Below are 12,720 nucleotides of genomic sequence, written 5' to 3' on the forward strand. Positions count from 1 at the left end.
TTCTTGAAGGAAGATGCTACTTTGCTTTGCTTAAACTTCTCAGATTTTCCCCATCATCTATTACTGGTTCACCTCTTCCCTCCAACGTGATCTTCATCATGAAAAAAGGAATGTGCATTTCCTGCCTGGAGGAACTGAAGACCTAGAAGAAAGATCAAGAAGTCTTTTGAAAGCCTTACTTAGGAAGGAACTCTCCTCATCTTCCTTTTTTCCTATCCTATTTCCTTTCCTTTTCACTCTCCAATTTTTTCAAATCCCATCAACAAGGGGGGCAGATAATGATATTCACAAATCCATCCAATCAGAAAATTTAAGTTGAACATTTAGCACCGTATTCGACACTGAGGTAGGACATGGAGGTCAAGAGACAGGGTCTCCTGTCCAAACCGTGGGGAAGCCCTTCACTTCAATTATCCTCTCCCTGGACGTCTCGCGCTCTGGCTCATTTCTCTATCTCAGTTCACAAGGTGCTGAGCAGAAGCCTGAAGTTTCAGGCTCTAAATTCAAAGTCCTCGCCAACCCGCTCTTTCAGTCCCCTCTCTGTGGATTTAAGAAGCTGAGGTAGAATCCCGCTGCTTTTAGCAGCGAACTCCCTCCACAGTCCCACCAACTGGCATGCAGGTGCTGAAGCTGCCAAGGGAACGCCAGACCTTTTCCGGGCTCCCTCACTGCAAGTTCAAGCCTTAACGCGGGGATAGGGAAGAGGGCTGGGAAGAACCCAGCACAGTAAGATGTCTTTGGACCTTTAGCTGTGAACCTTGAAAGGTGGCCTTGACCTCCGGACTGCTGGGCGCGGGCGGGAGGCCACAGCGCAGAGGAGCACAGCCCTGACCCGGCACCTGTCACGGGAGACGCCGGTGGGCGGGGCGGGGCGGGCTCCAATCGGCTGGAGAGCCTGCCAGCCGCGCCTTCCAGGAGCGCTGCGAGCCAGCTCTCCGCCACCAGGCACCCCTAGACCATGGGGAAGCTGGTGACGCTGACCCTGCTGGGGGTCGGCCTGGCCCTAATTGGGGAGAGGTTATTGGCGTTTCGGTGAGTTGGCATTTTGATAGGAGCGTTTCTGCTTTCTGTCTCTCCTCTTCGAAGTTAGTTCAAGGACTGCCTGGTGCCCTCTTCCTAACGGGTAGGAGTGGGAGATTTTGGAGCTTCACTCTTCTCTGCCATCCAGAACTCTATCCCTGGAGAAGCTTCTTTTGTGGAAAGTGGATTGGCTGCTCTACTTTCTAAGAGGGTAGGGAGGAAATGCCCGTGTGTATTTTCTGAAAGTCATATTCCCTTTCCCAGGTGGCCCTTTGTATCCTGCTCAAGCAGAAACTAAATCCTTGGAAGAACTGGCCCTGGGGGAGGGGATCAGGATGTTTATGACTGCTCTGACATTTCCCAAACCGAGCTGACCACTGAGGAGCGCTCTGTTTCACAACCCACTCAGATTAAAAGAGCTAGCCAGAGAGCCAGGAAATGAGCTGAAACCTGCAGTTGATAACTAGCATTTCCTGGGTATCCATCTTTTCTAGGTGAAAGATAGGTGGTAATAGCCATCTCAGAAATGTCTCTGGAAATGTCAATGGTGGACTAGACAGAAGAAATGGCAGGTGGGAGATGCAGCCTTCAGTGGATCTAAAGCCTCTACTTGCATTCAGTTGTCTTCGTATTGCTTTTTATTTACTTCTCTAAGTAGAGGCTGGTTTCCTTCAAGGTGCACATGTAGAATTTGTTGAGGTGCCTAATGTCTTTTGGTAATACTTTCTAGCCTAGCTTGAGAGTATTTGTTGTTATATTTGCTACCAGTGCACCCAAGTGACAGAGTCATTAAAAAAAAGAAGAAAAATTTTAAGAGATACATATATTTTTTAAGTGACAGTAAGGTAAGTCTAAGTGTAAAGTCTTCCTAAAGAGTTTAACAGAAGTTTTAAATTATCCCTTGTATTTAGAAGAGTGTTTCACCGTGAAAACAAGAACACTGTATTGAAAAATAATTTGGCCAGTTGCTTAAATTGTGGTTAGCTTAATGAATTTACATATTTGCAAAGTAAGTCAATGTAAAATCAAAACATAAAGCAAAAGCAAAAGTTAAAGGATATAGCTATGAGAAGGCCATGTTGATTTTTGGGAAGGCAGTTTGAGAGAGATTCAGAGAGCAAAACTATTGAGGTTAAGGGGGAAAAGTACAGATTTGTAATCTTGCTGCTTGGGCAAGTACTTTGGCAAATTAAAGAATGTTATTTTGCATACTTAATAATATTGCTCGATTACTCATATGATTAAATTGAATCTTTTATTTGGACAGTAAAATGTTTTCCTTATATAATCACATCTGAATTTTATAATGATGTTATATTATTATCCACATAATGTCCACATTTACTGGTAAATAAAAGGAGACTCCAAAAATTTACTTGTTATGTCACCCTTAAATTCTGATAGAGTAAACCAGTATGAAGATGACTAAAGGTCGTGTTTAGACATTGATGTTGAATGTTGTGCAATGACCTCCAGTGTTGTTTTTTATCATCTACAGTCAAAGATTTGGTGCATCCCAAGAAGTGGAGCCTGTAGAACCTGGGAAGTGCCACATCGTTGAGGGAATAGGTATGTATGTGCAGTACCAAGAGGCAACAGCACAATCTCTTGATCACTATCCACCTGATCACCCACTAATGCCCCAGTACTTCTTAGATCCTTGTAGTGGAGCTTCTGCCCCCGTCCACTTTACCTAAACTACCCCAGCCAAGGTCTCCAGGGATTTCCTAACTGCCCAAATCTGGCCTTTTCTCAGTCCTTTTTCCCTACAGAGGTCTCTCATTTGAAGAATGTCACTAATTACTCCTTGGCCCTCTGTCATTTCCCTTTCATGATATCTCATTCTCCCTGGCTGCCTCTGTTGCCTGTATTCTTTTCTTTCCTCCCTCCATCTCTGTGATGACATTCCTGGCTTCAAGTGTGACTTCTTTCAAAACATATCTACAAGTACCAAGAAGAATATGACTTAGCCCTTACCCTAAAAACCTTACAGCCTACTAGATTTTTTTAAAATTAAAAGCTGTAGCTTTATCTCTAGCCTCTCAAACCATAGGCCTTCATTTTCAGTTGCCGAAGGGTAGCTTTACCTCAAACTCAACCTAATTGAAAATTTACTTCATGTTTCTGTAATTTCCTTCCTCATTTCCCAACCCATAACCAGCTCTTCATCTCAACTGCAACTCTGTTTGGTATCCCCATTTTCAAGAGACTCAGTTCAAAATCCAGGGGCCATTTCTTTACCATTTGTCCCTCATGTTTCACGTACAAAATGTTGGCATCATTTTTATTCTTTGTCTCTCCACACAGAACTGATCTTATCCACTAGTTATTGCCAGACCTGCTTATTTGGGTTCTTAGCTTTCCAATTCTTCCTGACAATGCTACTAGAAAAAACTTTGAGCTAGATTCTCTTCACTGTTCTGAGAATGTGTTCTTTCTATTTCTCACCTTTGCTTATGAAATTCTCTCCACACATTCCTCTATTTTTGCTTGCTGAAATCAGCTGCAAATTCTTCTCCTTCTTCTGGACTCTCAGTCTTCTGAAACTATGATTCACTTGTGACACCTACCACACTTATTTATTTTAGAGTTATTAGTGCTCTTTCTTTTGCCCCCTATCAGATTGTCAACTCCCTAGGTCAAGGCCTGTCTCTTATTTATCAGTGTGTGGCAGGATAGTTATTGTGATGTGGATTTGTATTTTATTTTTCCTGCTAAAAAGAGATAGAAAGAATAAGAGCCTTTTTTGGTTTTGATTTTCTTCTTCTTTTCCCCCCTTCCTCTCAATTTCTAACCCCCCAAAATATCACCTGAACCTTGTGCTCCTTAGTCTTAGGGGAGGCTTGTAGAGTGGGATGAAAAGCAGAAGTAGTTGGAGTCAAATACCTTCCTGACTTTTGTTTTCAAAAACTTGAGCTCCTTCAAATGACTATGATGGAGACCTAACCAAACCAAACTCACCGCCGCTGACTCAGATTCAACTCATAGCAACCCCTCCTTGGGTTTCTGAGGTGGTATCTCTACAGATGTACATTGCCCAGTCTTCCTTCTGAGGAGTGGCTGGTGGGTTTGAACCACCAGCCTTCTGGTTAGCAATCAAATGGTTTGGGCACTACACCACCAGAGGGATCCTTGCCCCACTGCCTGATAGCATTCTGGAGAAAGAGCAAGGCCTCAGAAGGAATGGATACAAAGTATCTTTAAGAAGGTTAGAACTTTTGCACAGTGTGTCCCAGCCAGAGCAAAGACTTTGTGCCCAAACATGGCATGGAAGTGACAGAGCTGTCTAATGTAAAGAAACCACATGGGCTTGGTAGTGAGTAATCACTAGTGACTAATATAGAATGAAGACCATCTGATCTTCCCAAAATATTCTGCCCGGTTTTAAGATCTACCACTTAGGATGTTTGCACATTCTAGCAAAGAGACCCAGTAATCACTTAGATCAGAATAGTGGGATGTGGGCTCAAGGTCAGATTTAATTTGATTGAAAAAATAGCACAATGTGAAATTCATTAATTTGTTTACTATTTTGTTACATGATATTTATATTTGCCACATATATACTTATAAAAAATATGAATCTGCCAAGTAATTTAGAGGGGTAATTACACTAGATGGTTGCTAAAGTCTATAATTAAACTAGATTTGAGAACCTTAAACTTGAGCTAATATTGTAAGAGACAGGCCAAATTCTGATTATCCAAATATTTTAAATAGAATGACCTAAATGACTGGAAGCTGGCTGGGAGCAGAAGAGTAAAATGTCAGGTTGCTTGTTGTGCTTATTGGCATATTTGCATTTTATATTTGAAGAATTAAGAAAGTTAGCATGATTATGGGACATTGGTTAATAAGACAACACTGATATCTATCTAAAAAATAATAACCACTCAAATCAACAACAAGAGAAACCACCTCTATTAAATAAATGGGCAAGTTACTTGCATAGACATTTTCCTATCTTCTTTCAAGACTAAACATCATTAGTCATTAAACCCAATGCCATGAAGTCAATTCTGACTAATAGTGGGCTCATAGAACAGCATAGAACTGTCCCATAGCATTTCCAAGGCTGTAACATTTTTGGAGGAGCTCTGGTAGTGTAGTGCTTAAGGCATTTGACACTAACCAGTAGGCTGGCAGTTCAAACCCACCAGCCACTCCTTGGAAGGAAGATTGGGCGATCTACTCCTGTAGAGCTACTGCCTCAGAAATCCAAAGAAGGATCGCTATGAGTCGAAACCAACTCCATGGCAGTGAGTTTTTTAATCTTTATGGAAGAAGACTGCCACCACATCTTTTTGTCATGGATTGGCTGGTGGGTTGGAACTTCTGACCTTTCTGTTAGTTGTTGAGTGCTTAACCACTGTACCACCAGGGGTCTTTCATTAGTTATTACAGAAATGCAAATAAAAACCAGTAGTTACCACTTCACTTTTACAAATGGGTGGATATTATATAAAGGAAAAAAAAAAAAGGAGAGAAAATAGCAAATGTTGGTGAGGATATAGAGAAATTGGAATCCCTGTGCGTTGCTATGGGAATGTAAAATGGTGCAGCTGCTGTGGAAAACAGTGTGACAGTTCATCAAAAAGCTAAACAGGAGTTACCATACCTCCCGACAATCCTACTCCCAGGTATATACCCAAGAAACTTGAAAGCAGGGACTCAAGCGGATATTTATACACCAGTGATCATTGCAACATTATTCAAATGCCCATTATTGTGGTGGATAAATATAAAATATGGTGCATACATACAATGGAATATTATTCAGCCATAAAGAGAAATCAAGTTCTGATACATGCTGTGACATTATACTGAGTCAAGTAAGTCAGACACAAAAGAGTAAATATTCTATGATCCCACTTATGTGAAATATCTACAATTGGCCAACACATAAAGACAAAAATTTATTGGTGGTTGTCTCAGGCTGGGAGGTGGGGAGGAAATGGGGAGTCATTGCTAAGGAGTACTGTGTGTCTATTTGTGGTGATAAAAAATATTTGGGATGGGATGGTGGTGATGGTTCTGCAAAATGGTGAATGTAATGAATGTCAATGAATTGTGCAGTTAAAAGTGATTAAAACGGCAAATGTTTTGTTATATATATCTTACCACAAAAATGCTTAAACATATATAAAATATGATGCTATCCCAATAAAAACAAAAATAAAAGTTACCAATACTAGTAAAAAAACAATCAAACACAACAACAGCTGCCTTATCAAAGGCTTACTGTCTATGAAGCACTCTGTTCAGTCCTATACAAACATCTAGGTCATCTTCACAACTGCTATCTGTGCTTTGCAGATTAGGAAACCAACATATGGAAGAATTAAGTTACTTGCCCGATGGTCCAGAATTAGTTGGTGATGTGCCCAGATTAAGAACCCAGAGTAGTTATTTTCTTCTATGTCTGTATTTTCTGTTGTGTAACACTGCCTTTCTTATCTATTGACAAATACATTTTTATTATGGAAGCTTCAGGAAAAGCTTCTTGCAGCAGCAGAAAATAGAAAATCTGAGATAAAAAAATAAAAATACCCACAAAACAGAAGTATTAATAAATAAAGACTGACCAAAACGCTGAACAAGGCAAGCTAAATATTTTAATAAAAATCACTATTAAGAATATAATAAACAATGGAAAGCCACTGAAATATTTTAGGCAGGGGCATGGTAGGCAGTAATGCAGCTAGGGAAAAACTCTGATTTGTATTTTCTTCAAGACGCAGATGTTTGGAGTTAATTTTATTGGTGGGAGAAACTTTTCTTTTTTAAAGAAGTTTCCTTCCCCAGTACTCTTTGTGGAAAGAAAACTTGAAAGATTGAACTACTTTTCCTTCCAGAAATCATATCTTATCAATATTTCTGTATGAAGTTTATATTTTTCCAAGACTTTAAGGGTCAAGGATTGTTTTAGCCAGGAAGTTACTTGACTGTCCTTGGCATTTATCCAAAGCTACACTTGAAATATATATGGACAGCGTTATTAGGGTCTGCCCCGGGCAGAATTATTAAGGGGATAACCTTTGTAAATTTATGTGTCCTATTTTCCCTTAAGGGAACTCTGGTGGCATAGTGCCTAAGGACTTGACTGCTAACCAGAAGGCTGGTGGTTCAAACCCAGCAGCCTTTCCTTGGAAGGAAGACTGAGCAATCTACTTCCATACTGCCTTGGAAGATACTGCCTTGGAAACCCAAGGAAGGGTCACTAGGAGTCAGATCTGACTCAATGGTAGTGAGTTTGGTTATTATTATTATTTCCTCTTAAAGGATCTTTGGTGGCATAGTGGGTAAAGCATTTGGTTGCTAACTAGAAGGTCAGTGGTTCAAACTCTGCTCCATGGGAGGAAGATAAGGCTGACTTCTGTAAGGATTTATAGCCTTGAAAACCCAATGGGGGTCATTATGAGTCAGAACTGACTCAAGGGCAGTGGGTTTTGTTTGTTTGTTTGTTTTTTGATTTATTTCCCCTTAAGACATCTTTTTCTCTCCTTCTGTAACTTCCCCACTCTCCAAGATCTGCTTCCACTCTAAAGTAGGTCCCACATTTTTTCTTAGTTGGCTGTCAAAATCCTCTCTCCAAATTTTGAAATAATAATGACAATAATAACTGTTAGTAATTTTTGATGTGACCCTTCTCAGGGTTCCTGTAGGTTGCAGCATGTAAGGGAATGGTTGAAGGCCAAAGAAAGGAAATTATACAAATAGTGGAATTAGCAAGATCACACCAAAGGTTAAATGCTTGATTACTAGCTGAAAGGTTGGCACTTCAAACCTGCTTAGAGGTGCCTTGGAAGACAAGCCTGGCAATCTTCTTTCAATAGGTCATCACCTTGAAAACCCTAGCAATTCTACTCCGTACACATGGGTCCCCATGAGTCATAATCAATGGCAACTAACAACAATTATCCATAAGGCTGATTTAGGCTTAACATTGGGATTTTAATGATAGTTGAGCACAGGCTAATGGATATGTGGGGAGGACTCATAGGAGCATGTCTTTGGGGTTCTTACTCCCATGGGTGCCACTGTTGTTGAGCTGCACTGGGCCTCATCATGCAGGTGGAACAATGGCAGAGGTAGGGAGGGACAGAAATAGTGTGCGATCAGCAGGCAATTCTTTTCCACATTTGAATGCAAAGTACCAGCTTCCCCATGTTCTGGATAGAATGAGTAAATAAAAACAGGCACAACCCCTCTGAAAAAATGCCTACCCCTTTTGTAATTATTGAGGTAGGTTCATGTTGTCACAGGATATATATGAAATGATGTTGGAATGAGAAGCCAACCTAGAGAGCAACTCATGATGTTTGCACTCAAAAATTAACACTCATACTGTTTAACATAAAACCAAGCAAAGAACAGGAAACTAAACCTGTTTGTCCTGTTTATTCAATTAACCAGTACTTCGTGAGTACTTCTGCAGTGAAGGTGTATGTATTATGTTAGGTGTGGGAAAAAGTCCTGTTGGTTTGCAGATTACACTGCAGGAAACGCTATGAAACAGTTGTACTCTGTCACATGGAGTCATTATGAGTCGAAAATCTGTTCAAAAGTACCTCACAACAACAATGAGGATACAGTGCTGAATAAACCCAGTCTTTGTCTCCAGGAAGCTGTCTTTTAGGAAATTAATAATTGAACAGATGGTTGCAGCACAGTCTGAAAAATGTTATGGTGAAAACAGTCACAGGAGACAGTATTAGTACATAAAAGGAATGCTGGAACCAGGGAGGTTGGAAAGGCTGAGGGCATGGCTCCCAAGCTTATCTCCAAGAACTGTGGTACTCAGCCAAGTGGAGGAGAGGGTGTGATGGGAAAGTTGTGGATGTGCCAAGAAGACGAGAGCAACTCGTACACAGTCGTGCAGGTGAGGAGTCTGCATATTTCATTAACTGTTTAACATGAGTACTTCAGCACACTGGAATGTGGAGTTGAAAGGGTGAGAACTGCAAGAACAGAGCCTGGGACCAACATGTCGAGCTCTTTGGATTCCAGCCCAAGGAGCTTGGCCTTTATATGACAATCTCTGATAAACTCTGGAGGTTTTTAATCAGGGCAGTGACGAGGTCAACTTTGCAATTTTAAAAAATGATTCCATCTGCAGAGGATGAGTACAGGGGTGCAAAGTGGACCTCTTAGGAAGCTATTGTAGAAATCCAGGAGGAAATTCTGGAGCTTAAATGACTGGTGATCAACTGGACTGGGGAGTAAGAAAAGGGGGTTTTAAAGAAACTCCAAAGTTCTGCTTTGGGTACTTGGTGGATAGACATGCCATCCATTGAAATAGTAATATAGGAAAGAGAGCAGATTCGAGGGGGAAATGTCCAGGTCCTGACTTTGAGAATGCAGGTAAGAATGTCCAATATACAGGTGAATACAGAGGTCTGCAACTTGGGAGAATGGGGTGGGCTTGATTTAGAGATTGGAGAGTCAAGAGCATGTGGAAGGAAGCTGAAACTATGGGAGTGCGGTAGATCATGTAGTGAAATAGATGCTGTGTTGTGAGAAAGAACTAAGGGCAAAGCATGTAGAATATCCATATTTAAGGTGGAGATGAGGAAGAAGTTAGGAGAAAAGGAAGCCAAGTAGGGGTGTTCAGAGAAGCAGGAGAAAAGCCAAAAAGTCACCAAGCAGTATTCAATATGATTTTTTAAATTTTCTTATTCAATGGATTTTTCCCAATATCTATGTTACTCCATTTGGAAATAGCATTACATATTTCAAACCATCTATGTATCTGTCTGGGAGCACTGGTGGCGTAGTGCCTAAGGCATTTGACTGCTAACCAGAAAGTTGGTGGTTCAAACCCACCAGCCACTCCTCAGAAGGAAGGTTGGGCAATCTACTTCCATAGTGATACTGCCTCAGAAACCCAAGGAGGGGTCGCTATGAGTCGGGTCTGACTCGACAGCAGTGAGTTTATCTATCTGTCTATGGAGAAAACTTGATTAACCAGAATGCTTAGAAAATAGGAAGTTCTGATTAATATTTGGGTTACTAATTGAGGATATTTCAACCTTCAGAACAATGAATAAAATTACATCTTTATCTGCTTTCCAGTTTTCAATGCCTATTGCCCACCATTCTGTTGATTGAAATGTGCTTCTTTTTTTTTTGGTTTTGTCTACTTTTATTTTCTGAATTCTTCTCTCCCCTTTCCTAATTGCCTTTTGACACTTGAACTCATTTCCCCAGGTAATCATTTTCCTATGAGTTTTAATTACTATGGCTATGTAATAAACTTCCCCAAAACATAGCATTAGCTGAAAACAACAGCAATATTTTATTAACAAATCTACAATTTTGGCAGGGCTCAGTAGAGATAGCTCATCTCTGTTTCATTCGTACCAATTAAGGTTACCAAAAGGCTGGGAACTGGAGTTATCTAGAGCTCCTCGGGCCTCTCTATCTCTGTGAGCCTCTGTAAACTCTCAGTAGTCTCTCTAGAGGTTCAGAGAAGGCAAACTTATTACATTTAGTTCAGAGCTTGTAAGGTGCGAGAGGGAGTGGGCATGGTGAGGGAGTGGGAGTGGGAGAGATTGATTGAGAGAAATCCAGATGGAAACCTTATCACTTTAATGACTTATAGCCTTGGATGTCTCCTAGCATCACTTTCACCTCATTGCATTGGTCACAGCAGATCCAAAAGTATCTGGAGGCCCTACCTCTTGAGAGAAGAATGTTTGTGTTACATTTGGAGAAGATCATGGAGTTGTGATATATATCGGTGCTGCCATATTTTTAAAATACAGCTGACACATCAGATAACCATCACTTTCATAGTGCTTGCTTAGGACATATGGGGGTATCTCTCTACTTGGAACCCTTTTTTCATCCTGTTCACAACTTGTCCTATTATCTACCTCTTTCCGTAGGGAAATGCTCAAGATCAGCTCTCAATGAGAAAGATATATGACTAAACTCTGTCAGATTTATTCATACTCAATAGCTTGCCCTTAGACCCATTACTTTTTATAACAGAGAACAATTCTTCAATTACTTTCCAATATGATTATAAAATGTTAAACTTTTAGGTCTCAGCAACAAGTTGGAAGGGCTTCACAGATATCTTTCCAGACTTTTTCGCTCAGTCTGTTAGACCAGCCTTGTATGGGGAGTGAGACTCAGTCTCTCAGGAGATACTCTAGAAGTTATTACTTGAAGAATAAATCTAGCATATGAATTTGTTTTCTACTTATTTTCCTCTTTCTCCTGATAATGGAGTTCTAAAAGAATAATTTAGTGTTTGATGAGTCTGATTCAGTCTTATGGTAGTGGCAGGCCTGCAAGTTAAAACAGTCAATGTAGCTTCCAAAAAAGCTCAAAGTTTGAACTGTGATATTTATTTTTTAAGCCTTCATGCATGCATATTTTTGATCCTATACTTCTTTTGCAGAAAATGGCTCTGAAGATATTGATATACTTCCTAGTGGGCTGGCTTTTATCTCCAGTGTGAGTATTTTCTGTACCCCTCAGATGCTCATGTCAATAGCTGTATAGACAATGCATTAATGTTGCTTGCCAGAGCTGCCAGATGGACGCCTCCACATTTATCCCACCTCCTGGTAAACCAGTCAACTAAAAAGCCTAAAGAGGTTTCTGGAGAGCTAATTAGAACACCACAGATGTCCAGCCCTGCCTGCCCCGTGGTGGGCAGCTTCCTGTGGGCAGATATACACTCAGTAGGGTCTCAATAAATGTATATCGATTCCCAATTGATTCCTAGCTACTTTTTAAATCTGTCCTGTTATTCTTTGTCTCTATCCTCACCCTACGTGGCCAGCCCTCAGCCTCTGTTAGTGATCTTCTTGCTAACTATTCTTGAGTACACTATGTCTGCCTGTGTTTGGATCTCTGTAAGTATGTGTGGATAGAATGGTACCATGTTGCTTGATTCAAAACCATAAGTTCTCTCCACCTTGTGTTCCTTGCCCTGTCTTCTGAGTCTCTTAAAAAGAAAGTAGAGAAGAGCCTACCTTTTATTCCCAGGACCATATTCACAAATTTTATGATAATCAGGATGGTATGTGAGGGACTGAATTTCAAGCAACTAAAACTACATGTACTGTGAAGATGTTGAAAACTATTATATGTTTGTTAAATCAGTTGTAATTTGGAGCAAGGACTAGATTTTTAGAAGCTTGACCACATTTTCAATATAGATTTTTATCACTAGAATTTCATGTCTAATATTCCATTTTGGTCAATAGAATATCACCAAAGAATAGGTATTTTAAAATAGAAATATTTTTGGTCAAGTAAGAGAGCATATATAATAACTTTTAATGGCTTAAATTTCTGAATTCTTCAGGGTACCCAGTAGAGTATAAAAAAATAGAATAAAATAATAATAGCAATAAACCCAAATTTGCTGTTGAGTCAATTCCAACTCATAGTGACCCTACAAGACAAAGTAGAACTAACTCATAGGGTTCCCAAAGCTATAATCTTTACGGAAGTAAACTGGAACATCTTTCTCCTGCATAGTAGCTAGTGAGTTCGAACCACCAATCTTTCAGTAAGCAGCCGAGCACTTAACTACTACACCACCACGGCTCTCAACAGAATATAGAAGGTCTTATTTGGATATTAAACTGCTGCTGGTGGTGATGGTGGTGGTCATGTGTATAAGGGGGATTTTATTTCTTTAGTTTTCCTCCAAAATCAAAGATAAAACAAAGCTGC

General features: G+C 40.2%; 1 protein-coding gene across 1 annotated transcript in view; it reads left to right on the forward strand.

Moving 5' to 3' along the window:
* Positions 1-958: 958 nt before the first annotated feature.
* PON3 (paraoxonase 3) overlaps positions 959-12,720 on the forward strand; it is a 30,375-nt gene continuing 18,613 nt past the window's right edge. Inside the window, exons 1-3 of the mRNA XM_042780805.1 lie at positions 959-1,032; positions 2,519-2,589; positions 11,432-11,487. Of these exons, the coding sequence (XP_042636739.1) occupies positions 959-1,032; positions 2,519-2,589; positions 11,432-11,487 (201 nt within the window). The remainder of the gene's footprint in view (positions 1,033-2,518; positions 2,590-11,431; positions 11,488-12,720) is intronic.

This window comes from Orycteropus afer, unplaced genomic scaffold (assembly GCF_000298275.1).
Source record: "Orycteropus afer afer isolate SDZICR_OR568_19922 unplaced genomic scaffold, OryAfe1.0 scaffold00063, whole genome shotgun sequence".
NCBI classification, from domain to species: Eukaryota; Metazoa; Chordata; class Mammalia; order Tubulidentata; family Orycteropodidae; genus Orycteropus; species Orycteropus afer.